Raw genomic sequence first — 22,359 nt, forward strand, 5'->3', positions numbered from 1 at the left:
TACCATTCAGCCTTGACAAAGCTAGACAGTCGCTAGCAAAACTAGTAGGCAGGATTATACTAATATATGGATTAATAAAGTACTATGGTCTCATAACCACAAAAAGTCTCGTTTTTAAGTATTTTATGACCAAATATGTATAATTTAAATATAATTTTGTTTCTCTGACAACTTACTTTCTGATCATCCCTTGTATAAAGAAAGTTGTGAAACCATGCTACATCATCCAAATCTACACAGAAGTGATGGACTTAAATTATCCCTTTTATGGAAGCAATTCTTTTTCACAAGTTCCAGAATTAATTTTTTTTTTTAATCTCTTATTAAAGTTATTTCATTGGAACTTTAATATATTTAGACCATATCACTCTACATCATGTATGTGCAGGCTCATGCATTTTCACTGTTGAATCTACTGGTTTATGTTCTAGTTGTTTAATTTGAAAGTCATAATGAAGATGCCCTTGATACTGGAGCAAAAATTCTATGCTAATAAAATAAATTTACATAAGTAAAATTCATATTATGTTTAGTTGAAATAAGAAATCCTACAGCTAGGCAAATCACAACTGCTTCCAGAACAGTAATAAGCTGGACCTGTGGAAGTGAGTATGAATGCCAACTAGGATTGCTACTCCACCATGAACAGGACCATCTCCAGTTCTGTCCTTACAAATAACAGTGAAATTTCTTAAGGGGGGGAGGGGTTCTCACTTGGTTTTAATGTTTCCTGCAGACAGAAATAGAAGGGCTTCTTTGTCTACCGCAAATATAATCGATATTTTGGCAAACCCACAACAGTTTAAGAAGTCTAAAAATTTCCTAATGTTTTCACTTTGTAGACTTGTCTGATTTCTGAGAGGGTGAGGATTTACTTTTATCAGGTTTATATTTATCAGATGAATTTATACTGGTATCACATCTTTTGTTTCTTAATTCTGTTATCAAATGATGTATGTATGGTATCAGTACTTAGTTGGGACCTGAAATATTTGAGTATAATTTTTTCGTGCTGAAGAGATTTTTGTGTTTTGCACCAGAGCTTCCAACCTGCCACAGATGGATGATACTGACTGGCAAGCAATAAATGCACTCAGAAGTGAAAAGTGAGAGCTATCCTGGATGTTATATCAGCACAACAACAAGCTTTAAGCCTCATCCCCAGACAATGGAGTAGGAGACTAACTGTGGCAGATGACCCTGGCAGGCAAGCCCATGAAACAACTGATCCTGGCTGGACCATTCAGGACCACCTGTCTTGCCAATGCAAAGGTCAAAGTAGTACAGGAGTAACAAGATGATACCTCCCTTTCCAGGTGTCCATGGGTTGTACAGTACAGAAAACTCAGCAGAAGGGCATTAGATTCCACTGATGGGGTTCTCAAAGAAAGGATAATAAAAAAAGACTAGGGAGAAGGAGAGCAAAGAAAAAGAACAAAAAGGGCCAGTACCTTCACTGGAGGTACCCTGTCATCATGAACTGGTATCTCATGGGTAGGGATTTTGCTTGGGGAGTGGTGAATGAGCAGAATAGTTTGCCAGGCATAGTTGTGAGTGCCCCAACAGTGAATGCGCTTAAGGACATGTGTGAAAGGTATTGTGTGAATAATGGTTAGTTTGAATCTCCCATAATGACTCCAAAGAGATATCCCATATAATAATAATATTCTAGAAAGAACAAACTTGGAAACCTTGGAGATTAGATCAACTTCCACCCAGTGACCTGTCCAACCATCCTGCCAAACATCACAGGACTTTATGTCAAAGCAACCACTGCCAGCAACTCTTAGATACCTCCATATTTTATACAGTAGTCACCCCCCCCCTTATCCAAGAGGAATACGTTTCATGACCCTCAGTGGATACCTGTAACCGCAGAGATAGTACCAAAACTTAAGTTTATATATACGTTTTTTCTTATATATACATACTTATGATAAAGTTTAATTTATAAATTACACATAGTAAGAGATTAAAAATAACTAATAATAAAATAGAACAATTATAACAATATACTGTAATAAAAGTTATGTGAATGTGAATGGAATCTTAGCAACCTCAGCATACAATTTTTTTTTCTTTCCTTATGAAGTCGAGAACTTTTGCCTTTTCACTTAAAGGAAACACTTTATGGCTTCTCTTTGGCATATCTGAATTGCTAGCATCACTACTCTTGCACTCTGGGACCATTATTAAGTAAAATAAAGGTTACGTGAACACAAGCACTGTGATACCGTGACAGTTGATCTATCTAATACCGAGATGGCTACTAAGTGACTAATGGGCGGGTAGCGCATATAGTACAGCGTGGATACATGAGACAAAGAAGTGATTCGTGTCTGTGGTGGGATGGTGCAAGATTTCATCATGCTACTCAGAACGGTGTGCAATTTAAAACTTATGATTGTTTATTTCAGGAATTTTCCATTTAATATTTTCAGACCAGGGTTGACCATGGAAAGCAAACCCATGGATAATGGGAACTTACTGTATACTATATCAGTGATAGAATCCTTACATCAGATTAGAAGATAATTGTGTCAAATAATTGGCACAATAGAAAAAGCTCAGGCCTAAGACACATCAAAGTTTATATAACCTCCTTTGTAAAATGTCCCTGATGAGAATAAGACGAAATGTATAAGAAGGCTTAGGTGTAAAAACATAATAGCAAGCTTCCCTTATTCATATGAAACTTGCTAAGCTATTGGCTGCATTACTTTACTAGGAATTTCAAAGATCATTTTCATCCCATGGATATTTTAAATCCGATATCAGAAAAGTGCCACGATAGGATGTTTGTTCTTTTAATTGGTACATATTTAAACTGTTACTTGATTATTACTGTTTCTTGTTCTGTAATTTGTTTTTGAATTCTATAAATGTAGGTTTTACTGGAGTGTAATCTTGTGAAATAACAAAAGCTTAATACATTATTGTGTTTTGTTGTAAGTCAATACTGTTAAAAAATAACATGAATGTAATGATTAAATAATATACATATGCACATAAAATTTCAATGGGGGAGGCAGGGAATTCAGAAATCAGGATTTTTTTTTTTTTTACATACTTGAAGTCCTTTGCAGCAAGTTCTTTTTCCTTTTCTTCCACTGCATTTCTTAAATCAATTAAATGCTGGGCATGCTGTAAGAAAAATCAGAAATGAAAAGTTTTTTTTTCACTACTTCGATCCCATTCTCTCCTCCGCACAACACACAAGAGAGAGAGAGAGAGAGAATTAATCACATTTAATGAATATGAAATAAGCATATTGCATCAGTTAAGGGTCAAAGCTGGATAACTGGGAGACCTCCAGATAACCTTTTAAGGAATATGGAGAACCAACCAAGGTTTCTGATCAAAAGTTCAATCCTCACCTTCTTGTGGTACACCCCATAAGTAAGTATCTATATAAATACTGAACAAAAGCAGGTAGACTGGCAATCTGAGATGAAGCTGACCAAATTGTGTAGTTACTGGCTTAAACCAAAATTCATAATGATGGTGTGTGACAGAAATTACTGCTGGATTGGGGCATCACCCAAGTAAACATGGCTACTGCTGTTTTTGTAAGGAACCAGGGTGAACAGAAAAAAAAAATTAGCTACTAGAACAAAGTACAACTCAACATCAGCAGGGTTTAAGATTGGTGCCATCAACATAAGAATTTAATAGAAAAAGAAATCTAACTAGCAGAAGAACTGGACAACAATAAGATCTACATAATAAGTGTTACTGAAAGAAGATAAAAAAAACAGATAAGCTTCTTGTAACCAATACACAAATGTTTATATTCAGACAATAATGATCAGGGAAAAGCAATAAATATACTATTCAACACTAAATACAAGAAAAATCTTCCTGAATGGCAAGTAAAATCAAACAGAGTGACATGGGCAAATACCAGAATAGGGTAGGGAATTGGATAATGACTTATTTGTACCTATGGTCCAACAGAATTGATAGTACCGAGAAGGTTCTACTTAGAAAAGAGTGATGGAATTTTTTGAGGCATTAAAGAAGGCGGACAGCACAAAGGAAAGTTGGTACTTATTGAAGAATCTAAACAGCAGAGTAGGAAATCATTACCAGACATATAGAAATGATGAGAAATGACATATAGAAAAATAAATATAGAAAAGGGATGAGACTCTTCCAAATCTTGGCAACAGAGAGAGAATCATTCGGATTTAAATTTGGACAGTGTAGAGGTGCCTCAGCACTCTCTTTAAATAATGCTTAAACCTAAACCTGCACCAATGTAAAAGGCAAGTATTGGACTATAGGATATCATGTTCAATGTCCACTCCATGCTGAGAAAGGCCAGATTTTCAGCCTATCTTGTTAATATGGATTGGGTTCTTGTAGTCGTTTTTTCAACATCCTGTTTGTCTAAAATGCAAGTGGAAGGATTCACACTAAACTTGGCAAACAGCAGGGTGGGAGAGGTGCTATTTATCTTTCATGGATGGCAGCTGATAGGGAAAAATGTAGAAACGAAATTGTATCTTCTCAAGAGCTCAGCAACCATCTGAGATGTCTGCAATATATGGGATAGGAACTTGTTGTAAAGGTTCAGGAGTTTTGGCGATGAGCTTGTAAAAGTCCAAGATGCATTTAAACTTTCGTCAGGTTACACCATTCTGTAGTAAAATTAAATAGATGCTCAATTCTTGTTGGAAAGCTTGGAATTGAAGCTTAAGGGCCAAAGCTATATAACTGAGAGAAGACCTCCACACAGCCTTCAAAGGAATGCAGAGAACCGACCAGGGCTGCTGACCTAATGTCCAATCCTCACCTTCTCGTAGTATACCCTGTTAGGTATCTACCTGGATACTGAACAAACGAGGATGGGCTGGAAATTTAGGATTTAGCCAACCAAATTGCATTCTTATTGGCTTAAACCAAAATTTCAAATGATGGTACAACATGACAGAATTTCATGTTGTACCATTTCAAATTTCAAATAGAATTTCAAAAACAAGGCCCCATTGTTTTTGCCAGGGAACAAGGGTGAACAGCAAAAGGTCAGTTACTGGAACAAATCCTAAAACACACTCCAAATCAATATCGCTAGAGTTCAAGATTTGTACTATCAACATAAGAAGCCTAAATGGCAAGAAATGAAGCTAGCTGAGGAATTGGATAAGTACCAGATCAATATAATAGGGGTGACTGAAACAAAAAAGACAAAAACTGGCAAGATCTTTCTAAGCAATAAATACAAAATGTTATATTCAGGCAATGAAAATCAAGGAAAAGAAGGAGTAGCCATAGTATTCAACACTAAATACGAGGCTAATCTACTTGAATGGCAGGCAGTCTCAAGTACAGTGATGTGGGCAAATATCAGAATGGGGAACTGGACAATGAGACTTATTTGTGCCTATGGTCCCACAGAAGGTTCTACTAACGTAGAAGTGGAGGAATTTTTTGAGGCTTTAGAGAAAGCAACTGACACAATGAAAAAGGAAAAGTTGGTCCTTGTTGGGGATCTAAATAGTTGAGTAGGAAATGATTGTCAGACATAAAAAATTATTTTGGAAAAATTTGGAGAAAAGAGTAAAGCTAACAATAATGGCAAATACCTGTTGGATTTCTGCTCAGGACAGTACTAAACACATGTTCCAATGTTCCAACATAAAAATGTACACAAATTCACATGGAGAAAAGAGGCAAAGAAAAGTATCATTGACTATGTTATTGTTGATAGTAATGTTTTCTATCTTTCTAGAATGCAAAGAGGATTTGAAATTGGAAGTGATCACCATTTAGTCTTGAGCATAAAATTGAATTTCCCACTGAAAAGAAAAACATGTAAAAAAGTTTTAAAGCAAATAAAAGTTCAGCTTCTCAGGTGTAAATTGCAGACTAAAATACACTAATATGATTAAAGAAAAAATGAAACAGTTTGAGAACAGGAACCAAATCTTGGAGATTCAGTGGCAAGCCCTGAAGAAAACACTGATTGATTCCATCAGAGAGGCATGTGGTGAGGTTGTGTGCAAGGATAGAAAAATCAGAACTCCATGGTGGACACAGGAAGTTAAAGAGGGAGTGAAGGAAAAGAAGAAATCATATCAATAGTTCCTAGCAAATAAGTCAGTTTTTGCTCTTAGAGAATACAGAGACAAATGTAAGAAAGCTGAACACTGTGTAAAACTAGCTAAACAAAAGTCATGGGAAGACTTTGGCAAGAACATAGAAAATAAATATCAAGAAGGTTACAAGATATTCTGGAGGTTGTTAAAGAAGCTCAGAAATGGAGGAAAGAGTGCTGTAAAAGGAATTAGAGATGATAAAGGTGACATGAAACCTGGAGAAAAACATATCCTTGAAGTATTCAGTAATTACTTTGAAAAACTGCTAAATGAAACAAGCAGTGATGACAGCACAGCAGTAAAAAAACACTGACCAGGCATGCAGTCTGGAATACATATCAATACTTGAAGTAGAAAAAGCCATCAAAAGCCTGAAATGTGGAAAGGCTGCAAGAGTAGATGATATTCGACCAGAAATGCTAAGTATGGAGGTATAAAAGGCGTATAGTGGCTGCACTGCATAATTCAGAGGGCCTGGACAGAGGGACAAATTCCACATGATTGGAGTAGAGCTCTCATAGTACCCATATATAAAAATATATATAAAACTGAATGTGAGAATTACAGAGGCATTTCATTACTGAGTGTTCCTGGTAAGATATATGCAAGTATACTTGAGAAACAGTTGAGAAGAATTGTGGAAGAGAAGCTTGGTGAAGAAAAAGCTGGATTCAGGCCAAATAGAGGCTGTCAGGATCAGATTTTCACTTTACAACAAATAGTTGAGAAATCATGGGAATATAACAAAGACCTGTATTTGTGTTTTGTAGATCTCGAAAAGGCATATGACAAGGTGCCAAGAGAGAAGCTATTCCAAACGCTACAGTTATGTGGGGCATTATATCAAGCAATACTTAGTCTCTATTTGAGTTGTAAGTCAGCAGTTAGTATTGAAGGAAGTACAGGAAGATGGTTTAATGTTAAATCTGGTGTCAGACAAGGATGTACATTATCCCCTCTCTTATTCATTATCTATATGGATCACATTATGAAGGAAAGTGGTATTAAAACCTGGTATCAAAATTGGAGGTGTTAATCTTAGCCTTTGCTTTATGCGGATGATGTTATACTTCTAAATAAATCCACTACAAGACTGCAAGATTCCCTGCTAAATTGAATAACTGTTGTAATAGATATATTATGAAGGTAAGCATTAAAAAGACAAAGACAATGAAAATAGGCAGAAACACTGAAAATATCAACTGCATTGAGAATGGAGAATTTATAGAACAAGTAAAACATTTCATCTACTTAGGCACGATTTTTAGTGAAGATGGTAAGTTAAACATGGAAATAGACAACGGAATCAACAAAGCTGGTATGATGGTAGAAAGTCAACTGAATAAATTTATATGGAATAAGAAAGAAATTAGCCAAAACACTAAATTAGCTGTATACAAGACAGTCTTTAAATCAATTTTAACTTATGGATCTAAGAGCTGGGTTAGAAGTAAAACACTTGACCAAAGACTAGAGACCGCAGATATGAGAGTCCTGAGAAAGATTAAGGGCATGAACAGATGGTATCAATGGCAATATCATATTAAAAACAAGAGGATATTAGGAAAGGACTCGATATTATCAGCATCTAGGAATGCATTAGCAGAGTCAATATCAGGTGGTACGTTCATTTAATCAGAATGGGAGAGGAAAGATTAGCAAAACAAGTGTTCTCTGCCAGGTTGGCAGGAAAAAGACCCAGAGGAAGACCAAGATATACGTAGATCGATACAGTAAAAAGTGCCTTAGAAGACAGAAATACAAGACCTGATAATATTGAGTCTTGACATTTAACCGGCTGATTTCGAGGAAAATTGTAGACAGGAAGTTAGTGATGATGTAAATTTTCCATCTAGCACTATCATATACTGTACATCCCTTGAGGGTATATATCAGTAATTTGATGATGATGAACATATGCTCTGTTGAGCAAAGATTTGAAGATGCCTATATTTTGAGATGGATGATGTGTTGAATTTTGCTGCATGCAGTGGCCTGTGAAGGTAAGTTTATAGTGAATAGATGTAGCAAGTATTTCAGAAGAGGTATGGGAAGGGAGGATGTCCAGGAAGGCTAATTTTTTTTCTCTCACAGTACAGGGTGTTCACATTGGACCTCTCTAATTTCAACATGTTACTACTACTTAAGTGTATGGACTATGGTGTTGAAATCACCAAGGTTTTGTAAAAGAAAAATTCTGGATGAAACTTGTAGAGTTTCTAAAACATTTGAACAACCCAAACCTTGCATATTTCTGCATTTCGATTTTTTACCATTCTTTGAAACCAGGGAGGTCCAATGTGGACACCCTGTATGATGAAATTATAAAGAGCAACTTAAAGCTTACACAATTTTAATTAAACAAAATACTGTCAGACACCTGCAACATATACAGATAGTCTTCAGAGATCTGAATAATCTGAATAATTTAAAACTAACATGAGTCTACTACATTAAGACATCTAAGCCAAGTCTACAGATCTAAAAGAATTTCTGTTACCCAATCTCAAATTTCATATACACCTGACAATGATATTATCTTGTCATTGGAAAATAACATCTCTTCCATTTTTAAATATCCTTCTGGAAGTCTCCAAGCGAAATAAGCTCACTTAATAGATATACAGAAAACCAACACATACTGGAAGATACCTCAATGCTACATCATACTGCCACCATCCAACACAAAAAGCAAGAGTCATTAATATGTACCCTATGGAATAGGGTATACACAACATCTTCAGCAGAACAGAGAAAAAAACCAAGAACTTAATATTCATCTCGGTCTTACCTTGTCTCAAAATGGATATAAACAAAAGATGATAAAGAACATCCAACTTCCTAAGGAAACCTCCAATAACCAGGACAAAGGGAATAGCAGCAACGAATCCTTTATATCCAGCATGTAACAGACAAAATATCGAAGATACTTAGACAAGAAATAAAATAGCCTTCAACCCACTATGCTGAAACTCAAGATTTTTGCATCCTCTGAAATCTCCATCCTCATCTTAAAAAACAGCATCTACAAAATCTAGCATTCAGACAAACAAACAAACAGGAACTAGAAAGATTGGCATGTCATAACACAAAGATGTTGATGTGTTCTTTCATACAAAATATGAAGATTAAGAACTTAGACAACAAACAGAAATGCCCTGTACTAACTATGAAGTTATTAAGCCTCCAAATACCCTAATCCATTGTAGCAAAAATCAGGGTATTATATCAAGTCATGTCTTTTCATCAAACTCTCAGACATGCAGATCTTGGATAATGATGCATATTATACCTTTAAACCATGACAATACCTTGTGTGTATGCCTTTACACATGCTTGATTCCGTTTACAAGCTTGTATGTAGTAAAGCCTTTTGTTTTCCTAATTATTGTGATTCTCCTAACAAAGTGTACTACAAAGTAGAAAATTTTAAGTTAATAAGGAAATTTTTAAGTCAATATTTTAAATGTGCAATAAATCGCTTGATATTATCTTTCAGCCTCCTAAGGCAGTTAATGAAAAAATACAGTACAGATGCAAATAGCAAACACCACTAATGAAGTGATGTGCTATAATTATTATTATTATGGGCAACTCCAAGGAGTCCTTAGACTCATCAAGGGAGGCCCTAAACATCATGTCAAGAACTATTCAGCATTTGCACAGTATCTATCATACTTTGCTTTGAATAGTTCTTGACATTATGTTTAGGGCCTCCCTTGATGAGTCAATCAAGAAATCTTGGCACCCACATCTGCTTGCAGTAGTCAAGTTGGAGTGTTATCAAGGCTCGGTAAAGAGGAACAATAACTTGCTTGTCTCTGTTTGTCAAAGAATTATTCAGTAACCAAGTGATCTGATGAGCTGCTTTAACCACATTTGTTATGTGCCCCCCTTAAACTTTAACTCCCTATCTACTAACACTCCCAAGTCTCTGACTTCGCCAATTTCTTGGAGTACAATTCCACCAATGTGGTATATATCTTTTCATCCCAAAATGCATAACCTTACACTTTACCACATTAAATTGACATCCATTCTCCTTTGTCCAGTTTGCCAATCTATCTAAATCATCCTGTGAAATTTTGACATCATCTGTATAAACTATTGCTCTACCCAACTTTGCATCATCAGCAAGCAACTGAACAGTTCCTCTCACATCTTTTCCTATATCATCAATGAACAAATTAAACAGTAGCAGTCCAAGAACAGAACCCTGCAGCACACCATCAGTCACAGGCCTTCTTTTGGACTCTACTCCTGAATAAACTACTCTCTGATATCTCTCCATCAACCACCCTCCTATCCATCTCACCAACCCTATATCCATCCCCATGTGCTGCAGTTTACTGATTAGAATTCCATGTGGTATCCTATCAAAGGTCTTAGCAAAGTCCAGCAGTATCACTGCAAACCCATTTCCTTTATCCAGCTCAGCTGTCAATGTATTATTAAATGCGAGCAATTTACTGAGGCATGACTTAACACTTCAAAACCATGCTGTCCCCCCCCCCCCCATACACTATCATATTTCCATCTATCCATTCCTGTATTTTGCTCTTGACCAACTTCTCCAATACTTTGACGACAACTGATATGCTGATTGGTTGGTAATTTGCTACATCAGTCTTGTAACCTACTTTATGCAATGGAGCTATTTTCCCCCTCTTTCCACTACCTCAGGACTAAACCCAGAGCTGAGACTTAAACAATGTGGTCAAGAGCAATGACAATACCCTAGCACCTTCATGTAAAACTCAAGCTGGTATACCATTCAATCCTACAACTGTATTCACATTAAGGTTCTGTAATATGCTATGCACTTCCATTTCATTTCAGTTCCCGTATAAGCTTTCGGCTCTCTCATTCTAGCAACATCACCACCTGGATGATATAATCTTGAAAAGTGTTCACTTAGTAATTCTACTATTTCAAATGATTCAGTTACCTCTCTCCAACTGGCATTCATTAAAATCATTTTGCCACATACATTCTTTTACTTGCAGCATATCGAAAGAACTGTTTGGGATTCTCTTTAGCCTGCATTGCTAACATACATACATACATCTTCAAGGCCCACCTTTCCTAATTGGGTTGTGGGGGCAACAGCTGCAAGAGGAACTTCCAATGGTCACAATCCTCTGCCACCAAGCTCAAGTGTTCTGGTGGGATTCCCAAACGTGTCTGCCCAAGGTTTTGGATATAATCTATCCAGCGAGTCCTTGGCCTCCCACCCTCTGGCTTGGCAAAGAGAGCCTGCCGAGGGAGCCTCTCTTGTGGCATTCTGACCAGGTGCCCGTACCAACGTAACTGTGATTTCTCAACACGGAGAAGCAATGGTTGACTATTGAGGGTTTTCCGAATTCACAGATGACCTATCCAGGGTCTCCTGGAGGTCATCTGTGGAAGGGCTAAGCAGAACTAGATCATCTGCAAAAAGCAGACGTCCAATGCTACATCTTCCAATTCTGACACACTCACTGCCTCGGCTGTGCCTATCAATCCAGTCCATAAATATTATGAAAAGGAGGGGTGACAGAACACACCCTTGGCAGAGGCCAACGGAGACTGTGAAAGGTTCAGACTTTGTGCTGTTTACCCTGACACAAAACTCTGGGCATTCGTATACAGGGACTTGATGGCAGCTAATAGTTGGCCATCCATTCCATGCTCCTGTACTACTTGCCAAAGCTTATCCCGAGGAACCTGGTAATATGCCTTCTCCATGTCCCCAAAACATGTGTAGACACCCTTGGCATATTCCCAAGATTTCTCAAAGACTTGCCTTAAAGTGAAGATTTGGTCAGTTGTGCTTCTACCAGGACGAAAGCCACATTGTTCTTCCTGGAACTTTGACTCAACTATGCTCCTGCATTGTCTTTCCAAGCACCTAGCATACACTTTCCCAGGCAGGCTGAGCAGAGAGATGCCACAATAATTACTGCAATCCTTCTGGTCTCCCTTCTTGAAGACTGGTATTATTATGCCTGTCTGCCATTGCTTTGGTGCTCGCCCAGATATCCAAGCAGCCTGACACAAGTCAGCCAGAGAACACCTCTCGATTTAAGGCTTTTAGCATTTTGGGCCGAATTTCATCATCGCCAGCAGCCTTGCCCAATTTTAGCGATTTTATTGCTAAATGGACCTCTTCTGCTGTGAGACTAGTCATTGCCCTGATCTGCACCTCTTGGATATCCACAACTGCTGGGCCACCCGGGTTAAGAAGGCTCTCAAAGTATTCCCTCCATCTGTAGAGGATATCCTTCTCGGTTGTTAAAAGTGCGCCATCAGAGGCCTTAATTGCCCTTGCTGTGCACAATTTCCTTCCTCGAAGGCAGCGGATGGTCTGCCAGAATACTTTGTTTGCATTTGCATAGGATGAGTCTAATCTTTCCCCAAAGGATTCCCAAGCCATCTGCTTTGCTGTCTTTACTGCCTCAGCATACCGCAAACACATCTCAGGTGACCTGACCCTAAGCCATGTTTGGTAGGACTCCTTTTTTTGCCCGGACAGTTTTTTGGACTTCTTGGTTCCACCAAGGTGTCCTTTTCTCACTGCACGTTGCCACGCTGAGCCGCTTTCTGCCACAGCATGAGAGTGCAGAGACAGTGACAGCTGTTCAGAACAGCTCCCACTCCTCCTCAACATCTGCGGTATGCTTGGGAATTTCTTTGAACCTAGAGGAAATGTCATCTGCAAAATTCTTCCTCACAGCCTCATTTTCCAATGCCTCCCATTTCATGCGGTATAGCTGCTTAGGCCTACCAGCGTTGATGGTAGCATCTGGTTTCTGAAGCCATAGAGTGCACACATCAAGGTGGTGGTCAGTTGACAGTTCTGCCCCTCTTCTCACACGAATGTCCAACACTAAGGAAAATAGGTCTGCTGAGACTATAAAAAATGTCAATCAGAGACCTTTGTTGTAGTGTATCCCTGTACCAGGTATACTAATGGACTTCTCAGTGCTGGAAGAAGGTATTCATTATGGACAAGCTGTTAGTACAGCAGAAGTCCAATAATTTCAACCCATTCGCATTAAGGTCAGGGGCACCATTCCTCCCAACCACACCCCTCCATGTCTGGTCATCTGTTCCAACATGTGCATTGAAGTCACCCATTAGCAAGACTGATTCCATGTCTGCCACCCTGTCAAAAGCAGCATACACTTCCTCTAGGAAGGCAGAGTATTTTGACTCTAGATTAGGTACATAGGCTTGCATCACAGCCAAATCATGGTTTTTCATCTGAAGCCTTAACACACATACTTGTCCCCCCCAATGGGATCCACTCAGCAACACAGTCTGACAGCTGGGAGCTTGTGAGTATCCCCCACACCTGCCTCAGCAGACATTGTCGGGCTCACACCAGAGTAGTAGAGCTTCCACCCCTTATCCAGGTTGACAGTTCCAGAGCCTCTCCTCTTGGTCGAAGAAAGCCTGACTAAGTCTAGCCGGTAGTGCTTGGCTTCCTTGACCAGTTCCAACTTCTTCCCTGTCAGAGAGAAGATGTTCCAGTTGCCTAAAGCCATAGTCTGGTGCCGTTGTCATTGCCATTTCCGTCCTTTTGCAGAATCATTTCTTTGCCCCTAAACACCTCCCCAAATGGATAGCGGTTCCATTGATGGAGTTTCCTCTAGCAGAGTGCTGTCTAAAAAATATGTAACATATTTTTTGAACGGGTCCCTCTGCCTAAAACCGAACGCGTCCCTGGGTAACCCAGACGACGGACGATGCGGTATGAACATTTTTTGATGACCTGATCATGTTACAGTGTTTGATAATGCCCTGTTGGCACAAGACAAAATAACACAGCAAAATAGGAACGATTCCCCTCGAATATTCTAATAGCATTCAGGGGTAGGAGCAAGAAGGGAAGAAAGAAAGAAGCAAGGGAGGAAGAGGAGGGAAACCAGTCTACAGATAATATCACAGGTCTAATAGCATCACATGAAGTAAGGCATGGTCCAGCATCAGGTACCTCGAGTGTGCCATGCCCGTACTCACTAAAGTGAGCTCCTGAGCATGCATTGTTAACTTCCTTTCATAATACTGTTCTCCTTAAATTCCCTCCACAATTTTTTTTTGCAGCTCCAGCTTAATGATGATATTCATCCATTTAACTCCTACTTCATTTATTCTTCTGATTCTAGGTATGCAGTCTGCCATTACTCCCCCTCCCCTCAAACGCTCCTTTAGTTGAAGTTCTATCATGAATAATACTCCTCCCGCCATTCTTTTTTCTCTCTATCCTCTCTGAATACACACTATATTCTTCACATTCAATCCCATGAACTATATCATCTTCTATTAGCCATATCTCACTAATGCCAATAACCTCTGGCCAGGATGAGTCAACTAATGCCAAACATTCCTCTTGCTCGTTCCAAATGCTCTTGGCATTAGGATATATGAAGTGCAAAGACTCCTTAGGGCTACTATCTCCCATTCCAGTTGGTTACCAGTGGTACTAACTTAGGCATATTATACACATTCTTACACTCAGCTGCCTCACTGATGTCTGTATATCCACTCAACAGCTCCGCCCCCCCCCCCACCAAAGCTCTAGTTTCCTTGATTCTGCACATCCACTTACACTTCATTCAACAACACTTTTTCCAGTCTCTGAATACCAAATCCAATCAGACACAAACCATCCTTCTTGTATAAGTCCTTTCATCCATCAAACTCACTCCACACATCCACAAACTTCACATCACTCCTCCTGCATAACCTACGCATCGAGTCATTCGCTATTATGGCCCTCCTCCCCAGCTCAACTCTGTCTGTGGAGCTGATGAGGAGGGTCATACTGCGGTAAGACTCACTATCTTAACTTTCTCACTCCTTTCTTTTGCTACTTCCAATAATTCTTTGATGTCTTCTCTCATGCCATATTTTTCTGCTTTTAAATCATTCGTTACAGCCACTAAGATCATTTCTTTCACCCTATCCTTTTGTGCTCTAATAGCATCACTAACATCATTAATTTTTGCACCTGGAAAGCATGATTTTGTCAAACGTTCGTCAATCACACCTTTCATGATCAATATCGCCGTATAACACTCGCTCCTTGATTTTTCTTTCTCTCTTGGTCAAGCCCTCATTTGTCTTATCTCACACTTCTTTCTTTCTGTTATCAGCTGACCACTCGTCAAATATTTCTGCATTCGTTCCAGCTCCTGTTTTACCCTGTGTATCACTCCATGCACCCAAGCTATCTCCCTCATTGCAGCTAACTCTTCATTCTTTACATCAGTCATACTATTCTTCCGTTCAATACTTTTACTCTCTCTCAATCATGTCACATTTTATCTCTCGATCCTATCTGGCATTACATCACATACATTTTCAATCGTATTCTGAGTTCAATCCACTACTTCAATCTCGTGAGCTGAGATACATTTTTTGATCCTATAATGAACTATAAAGCTCAAGATTTTTATACATAGAAATGCTATTTTAAACTCACTATTGCAAACAGTAAAAGTGCAAAATGTTAGACTGAATTTCCTCACAAATAACATCATAATCTGTTGAGATTAAGCTTGTGGGAAGCCGCATAAAATTTATTTTCATTTTGTATTAAAACTAGGAAAATAAAAATTAAAAAAAAAAAGGAGCAAATATAGCTGAGGTCAGTAAAGAAAGAAAATGTTAGGAAACAGAACAAAGGAAATGGCAGGAAATCGTACAGTGTGACAGATTGGCAAAAGCCACACATAAATTTAGCACACAAAATGACAACATGAAAAAGTGAAAATACAAATAATAATAGAAAACATAAGAAAGAAGAGAATTAGATTAGTGTGAATCATAAAAATGAAAATCAAGGGTTAACATTTAAATTTTTAAATGTAAGGTTAATGTCACTTGTCTAAAATCTTCACAGTGAAGTGAATATGTATAGCCTGTACTATTAAAATCAAAAATATTCTGTAAAATTTGGGAGGCAGTCAGTCAGAAGACATGAGTGATGAACTCATGTCTTCTGACTAAAAAAGTTAGTTTTCATTAGAAAGGGAAGGGATTAGCACAAGCTGAAGTGAATAAAAGAAAACATCAGGAAACCATGCAATGATGATAGAAATAATGACAACATAAAAATAATGACCAAATAACAACTGTCTAATCAGGAGGTTAACTTGCACACACCAGCTGTACCAATATCTTAGGCTGACAAATGGAGTCTAGCTGTTCATCACTATCCCCCTCCTTCTTAACTATAGGTGACCAATTATAAAGTTAACCGACACTGCTGAAGTTTTCAGGGTTTTTTTTTATTTTGACAGTACAGATCATACATGTTCAATTCACTATGGGAATTTCAAATAAGCACATTAATTTAAGCTAACATAAAATTTCAAACTTTAAGCGTTAATTCTGGATTCTCATTTTTATAATTTTACAGTCTAGTTCTTTTCTTACTTATTATTATTTGCATTTGTATTTTTTCTATGTTGTCATTTTGTATGTTTTATATATTGTTCCTATCAATCATTTGAATTCTGTTCTCAATTACAATTTTCCATCATTTCCTTTGTTCTTTGAGAATTTCCCTGAATTTACTAAAGTAAACCTTGAACTATAATAAACTATTTTTCTGGTCCCAAGAGGTTTGCTACAGCAAATGTCTAGTGTACAGTAGTATCTCGCTAATCTGAACCTCTTTAGTCCCAACCCTCCAGTAATCCGAACTGCTTTTAAATGTAATTTCCCAAATTTATGACGTTACCACATCAATAAAAAATATAAATTTGAAGGATGTATCATTCTCAGTTGCTGCTGCTTGGGAAGCCGTTGAACCTGAAGCAATTCGAGCGTCATGGAAAAAACTGTGGCCTTCTAGAATTTACCAAGATAAAAATTTTAAAAAGTTTGAATTTCCTCTTTTAACAAAAAGAGGAAATTCAAAATTCATAATTTGGTTAAAAATATAAATCCAGATGTTGAAATTTCACAAACATCTGTTTGTGAAAATATGGAATGGATTACAGGTAGAACCGAAAGTGAATTCAAAATCAAATCCGATTCTGAAATTATAAATATGATGCTACAGAATGAATTTGTAGACGACACTGACGATAAAGAACTGAAATAAAAAAAAAAAAAGTAAAACATAAAGAGGCGATTGACAGTTTTAATATGTGTATAGAATGGGCTAAGCAGAATGATGTGCCATTCCACAAAATTTTATTGCTAATGCAGCTCCGAGAAGAAGCATTAGAAAAAAGTTTAACCAAGAAGCAAAAGAAAATCAGTGACTTTTTCTACAAACATATAAAAAAAAAAATTTGTGTAATTTTGTTAAACTTTTTTGTGTGTTGTGTACAAGAAAGTGATATTTTTTACGCAAATTAAGTTATGTACTGAACTATGCAAGTTTATTAAATCAGGATCCTCAATAATACAGGTACTTATAAACTAAATATTTTACTAAAATAAACTTGTGTACTGTATTATTTTTTAAGTTTTACATTACAATACAGTAGCTTTTTTTCTATCAGTTACTTCATTTATTTACAGAATTAAACTGATGTACCATTAGAATCTGATTATTTTTGTTTTATACGCTAGTTATTGTTGTCTCTTGGGGGATATTCGCTAATCCGAACTTTTTGCTAATCCGAATGAGCACGGTTTTTAGCAGTTTGGATTAGCAAGATACCACTGTATTTAAAGCCACTTATATGCAAATTTCTGCATACCTCTCCTTTCTTTCTATGTAATTCTGTAAGTTCTTCTTGAAGCTGATAAACTTTCTTCTCCAAGGAAACTGTTCTTTCGCTAGGTCTGCCAGTGCTAAAATCAAACAAGACATTTGTTTGTAAATAATTCTAATTACGTTATCCAGAGTTCAAACTAAATACAGTTCAAAGAGAATTTTCAGCAGTAGATGGATGTTTACAGGAAATTGCAATATTCATGCAAATTATATTGATATTTAAATGACTATTCATATATAGTGTAGTTATTGTATTTTGCAAATAAAGTAATAATACATATTAAAATCAGCTTTTTTAAAAAAATCAATGGAGTATCTAATAATGTCAAAATATACTATTTTCAGAACATCACAGTTCTGCTGCTAAATAAATTCTCATAGTATTTCATGCAAATTCTATAGAACAGATGAAATGTTTTTCTCTTTGAAACCATCCTTCAAGTTGTTTTATTTATTATTTAACATGTTTAAATAATACAGAGTATTTATATATCTGAAGTTAAAAGCAAATGAATAAGGGATAGCTTAAGGATTGAAGCTATGCAGAATTATAAATCCACCTAACATTGCTTTCTTTGACATTGAATGGAATTAATTCTGATCGGCTTGCAAAGTAAAATGAACATATTTATTATCGTGACCATCACATTATTCTGGTGTGCTTCAAGGGGTATGTTTGGCGTCTAGTGTAAAATGAATGGCATAAGAGGTTTAAATTAGGATGAGAAGATGTGAGAACTAACAAAAGAATTAGGTAGCAGGAAACATATTGGATGCGTGAAAATATGGAAGGAGTGGAGCAATTAGTTCATTCTGAAAGATGATTAAGTGTAAAGATAATGTCAGAATAATTAAATTTAGAGAGGGAAACAGTAAGGAAGATTTTGACAGACAATTTGAGACTGAGAAAAAAATTCTATAAAGAATGGTTCTGCATATTCTGAGTGAAGATCAAAAGCATCAGTGACTTGATTGTTCTGATTAATTTTCAAACTGGCTGTTTTTCATAGTTATTACTGATGAGGAAACTTGGAGGTTTCAGTACAATACTAAAACAAAATGCCAAAGCATGCAATAGAAAGCATCTTCACCAAGACTGAGAAAGGCAGAAATGTCATTACTACAGATTACAATGATGTCTGTTTATTTTTTCAGTCGTAAGGGACAGTTCACTTTGAATTCATTAAACAAGAACAAACAGTGAACACACTGTTATTTAGAAGTGGTGGCAAGTGTGTAAGTATTTCATAAATAGAGACCTGAATATTATCTGTTTTAATTTGATTCTGCTGCCCACTCACTCTTCTGGTTTCTTTCAGAATTCTCAAATATGAATTTGTGGTTTCCAGTCTGATTAAGAATTGTTTCAAACTCAGGTCTATGATTCATTAAAAATAGTTTAAACACCATCTTGTATACTGATAGTTTGATATTTTGGCTGTTTTCATTGTCACCAAATATTGTTCCTAAATAGGAAATAACCTGGTTCACTACTGAGAATACAGTTGATATTCTTTGCTATCCAGTTGAAATGTAGTTTATATTTTGCAATTATCCCAGATTATTCTTTGTCTTTTTATTGCTTATTTTCATACTAAATGTGTCATAAAATTTTAATTTGGCTAAAGACACATAGTAGATTAATCTTTATGCTCTAAAAGATTAATCGGAGTCTACAGCCAAAATGCTTAATACAACACACTTGGTGTGAAAATAAGCAATAAAAAGACAGTGAAAATAAAGCAAGGATATCAGTTGCAAAATACCAACTGCATTCTCAGGCATGAGTAAAGAAGTAAACTTAATATCATCTAAGCTGACATTGGATTAAAAGATAGTAGAGAAACATTTGCAAAAACTAAGACAGGAAAAGAAAACTGAAGAGAATAATAAGAGGCAGGAAAGTGGAGAAATTTGTAAGTTATTAATGAATAATAATAATAAAGTAAGTCAATTAAAATATAAGAGAAAACAAGTAATATGGTACAGCAACTAGATAATTAAATTTGCACCAGATGATGGAGTCACCATAGTCAACTTCCCAGATGCAAAAATAGAGGTGTGACAAATGTAATAGATAAACAGAAAAGAGATGGCAGTGCTTGTTGGAATGATTTAAATAGTGGTAAGTAAAGCGTGAGAGGATATGAAAGGATTGATGGAAAAAGCAAGAAAGTGAAAATTGTTAGTTTATTACCAAGAAATGATAGTAATAAGTTAAGGAAGGCAATGATAGCAAAGGATTCAATGTGCAGGCTATGTATAAGAAATGGGTACGAGTTTCTGGATGTGTGGAGTGAGTTTGATGGTAGAAAAGACTTGTATAAAAGGGGTGGCCTATACTTGAATGGATTTGACATCAGTGCCTAGAAAAATTTGTACTGGAATGATACAAATGTCAGCAAGCATGATTATGAATCTGGTGGATGGACTATGCTTTGGGTTTTTTGTGTGTCTAGGAAAGGAAAAAGAGAAGTCATCAGAGTAAAGTACACTGCAGATGTAAGTATACAAAAAAGTGAGAAGGTAACTTACTATGCCTATACAACTGCCAGGAGCATTACAAACAAAGTGGTTGAGTTTGTTGCTTTGGAGAATATACTGTAGGCTAAAATGGTTGACATAAGTGAAACTAGGCTCTCAGAGTCAGATGTAGTAACTAGAATCAAGTTTGCAGACAGCAAAACAATTGTAAGAGACAAAGAAATGCATCACCAAATTATCCTAATTGATAATAAACAAGTAATTATCATGAGTGACCTATATTATCCAAACATTGATTAGACAGAAGAGAAATTTATGGTAAGAATGAATTAAAATTTATTGACCCGTTGTGAGACAAAGCATACTTTGCAAGGAACAACATGGGTTTACTAAAGGTAGGTCATGTCTTAGCAATTTTCTCTTATTTTATGAATTTACAAAGATATAGATATACTATGATACTGCTGGACTTTGTTAAGGCATTTGATCGGATATCACATGAAAGAAATTTGCATAAACTGCAAATTTCTTTTTGCAAGAAGAAAATACAGAATTGAAATATAAGCTATTGGCTTTGATAAGTAGATAGCTGATGGATTGGAATCAGAAAGTGGTATATGGGGATGTGTATCTGCGAGCTTTCAGATGTCCAGCGGTATGCCCAAGGGATCAGTCCTTGGACCACTGTTGTTTAAGTTATATATTAATGATATTAGGAAAGCCTGACAGTTGTTCAATTGTTTGATGATGATGCAAAAATAGGCAAGGCAATCAGAGATGCTACTGATATAAAGCATTTAAAAGGTGATTTGAATAGGCTGTAAGTAAATGATAACGGTTGCCAATTCAGTGTTAGTAAGTATAAAGTTATGCACTTGGGAATGAGACATCGAATGGTACATTATATTGGTGGGATTATGCTTGGAAAAACTGATAAGGCTAGAAATCTTGGAGTTATGGTGGATAGGAAGTTGAAGATCAAAGGTCACATAGCAAAATCTGCAATTACAACTCAGAAAACAATTGATGTTGGTAAGAATATGACAGTAATTTTGCTTTTTACATGGTTTTGATACCATACCTGAAATACTATGCAAGATTTGGTCTTCTTGGTTCTGAGAGGATAAAATTAGCTGTGGAGAGGTCGACTGTAAAGAAGAATTATAAAGATGATGTTGGAATTGTGGAATGTAGACTACAAGGACTGCAGACACCGGTAAACAGGAGAAAGAGGGGAGGGGAGGATATGACAGAAGTCTATAAACTTATGAGAGAGTATTATAGGATATCTGTTGATGAAATTTTTCATAACATGGAAAAAGGAGGAGAGGACAAGTTATATCCATGGAATAATAAATTTAGTTTAATCCTTTATCCAAGTGTGAGCAAACACAGTTTGAGCCTGAAAATATCTTCAGGACTGGGGTAAGGTAGCACAACACCGGGCAATTCGTAGCAAAGGTGGACCAAGCGAACATCACTCCTATCTCCTGATGTTAGCTTGGTCACCTTTGCTACGAGTTGCCAGTGTTGTACTACCTTACCCCAGTTCTGAAGATATTTTCAGGTGCAAACTGTGTTTGCTCACACTTGGATAAAGGATTAAGCTAAATTTATTACTGAATATCCATGGAAGATCGGAATAAAATTCCCCGGTTATTGTTTTACCCTTTTCAAAATAAGTAATAAACAAAAAATGTCTTTAGCATCCCAAAACATCGATGCCATGACCTTTCCTACTGATGGATCTGACTCGGTCTTCTTTGGCACTGAACAACCAGCTTCTGTCCACTGTTTTGACTGCTGTTTGGATTCTGGCGTGTAATGGTGAATCCAGTCTCATCCATAGTAATAAATTGATGCACAAAATCAGTTTTATGCTTGTTAAACCTGTCCAAGCAGTGTTCAGAGATTTTCATGCGAGTGCATTTTTGATCTGCTGTGAGCAAGTGCAGCAGACAACATGCGCAAAGATTTTTCGTTTGTAATTCTTCGTGCAAAATATATCCTACACATTCTTTTGAAATGCCTATAGTCTCAACAAATTTCACG

The 22,359-nt window shown here is 36.7% G+C and overlaps 1 protein-coding gene across 1 annotated transcript in view; it reads right to left on the minus strand.

Moving 5' to 3' along the window:
* Atg16 (Autophagy-related 16) overlaps nucleotides 1-22,359 on the minus strand; it is a 307,774-nt gene that overhangs the window by 240,880 nt on the left and 44,535 nt on the right. Inside the window, exons 3-4 of the mRNA XM_090413611.1 lie at nucleotides 17,807-17,900; nucleotides 3,071-3,144 (exon numbers count right to left, since the gene is read on the minus strand). Coding sequence (XP_090269737.1) covers nucleotides 3,071-3,144; nucleotides 17,807-17,900 — 168 coding nt within the window. The remainder of the gene's footprint in view (nucleotides 1-3,070; nucleotides 3,145-17,806; nucleotides 17,901-22,359) is intronic.

Source organism: Typopeltis vanoorti, chromosome 24 (genome assembly GCF_054136105.1).
Source record: "Typopeltis vanoorti isolate ZY-2024b chromosome 24, IOZ_Tvanoo_1.0, whole genome shotgun sequence".
In the NCBI taxonomy this organism is placed as follows: Eukaryota; Metazoa; Arthropoda; class Arachnida; order Uropygi; family Thelyphonidae; genus Typopeltis; species Typopeltis vanoorti.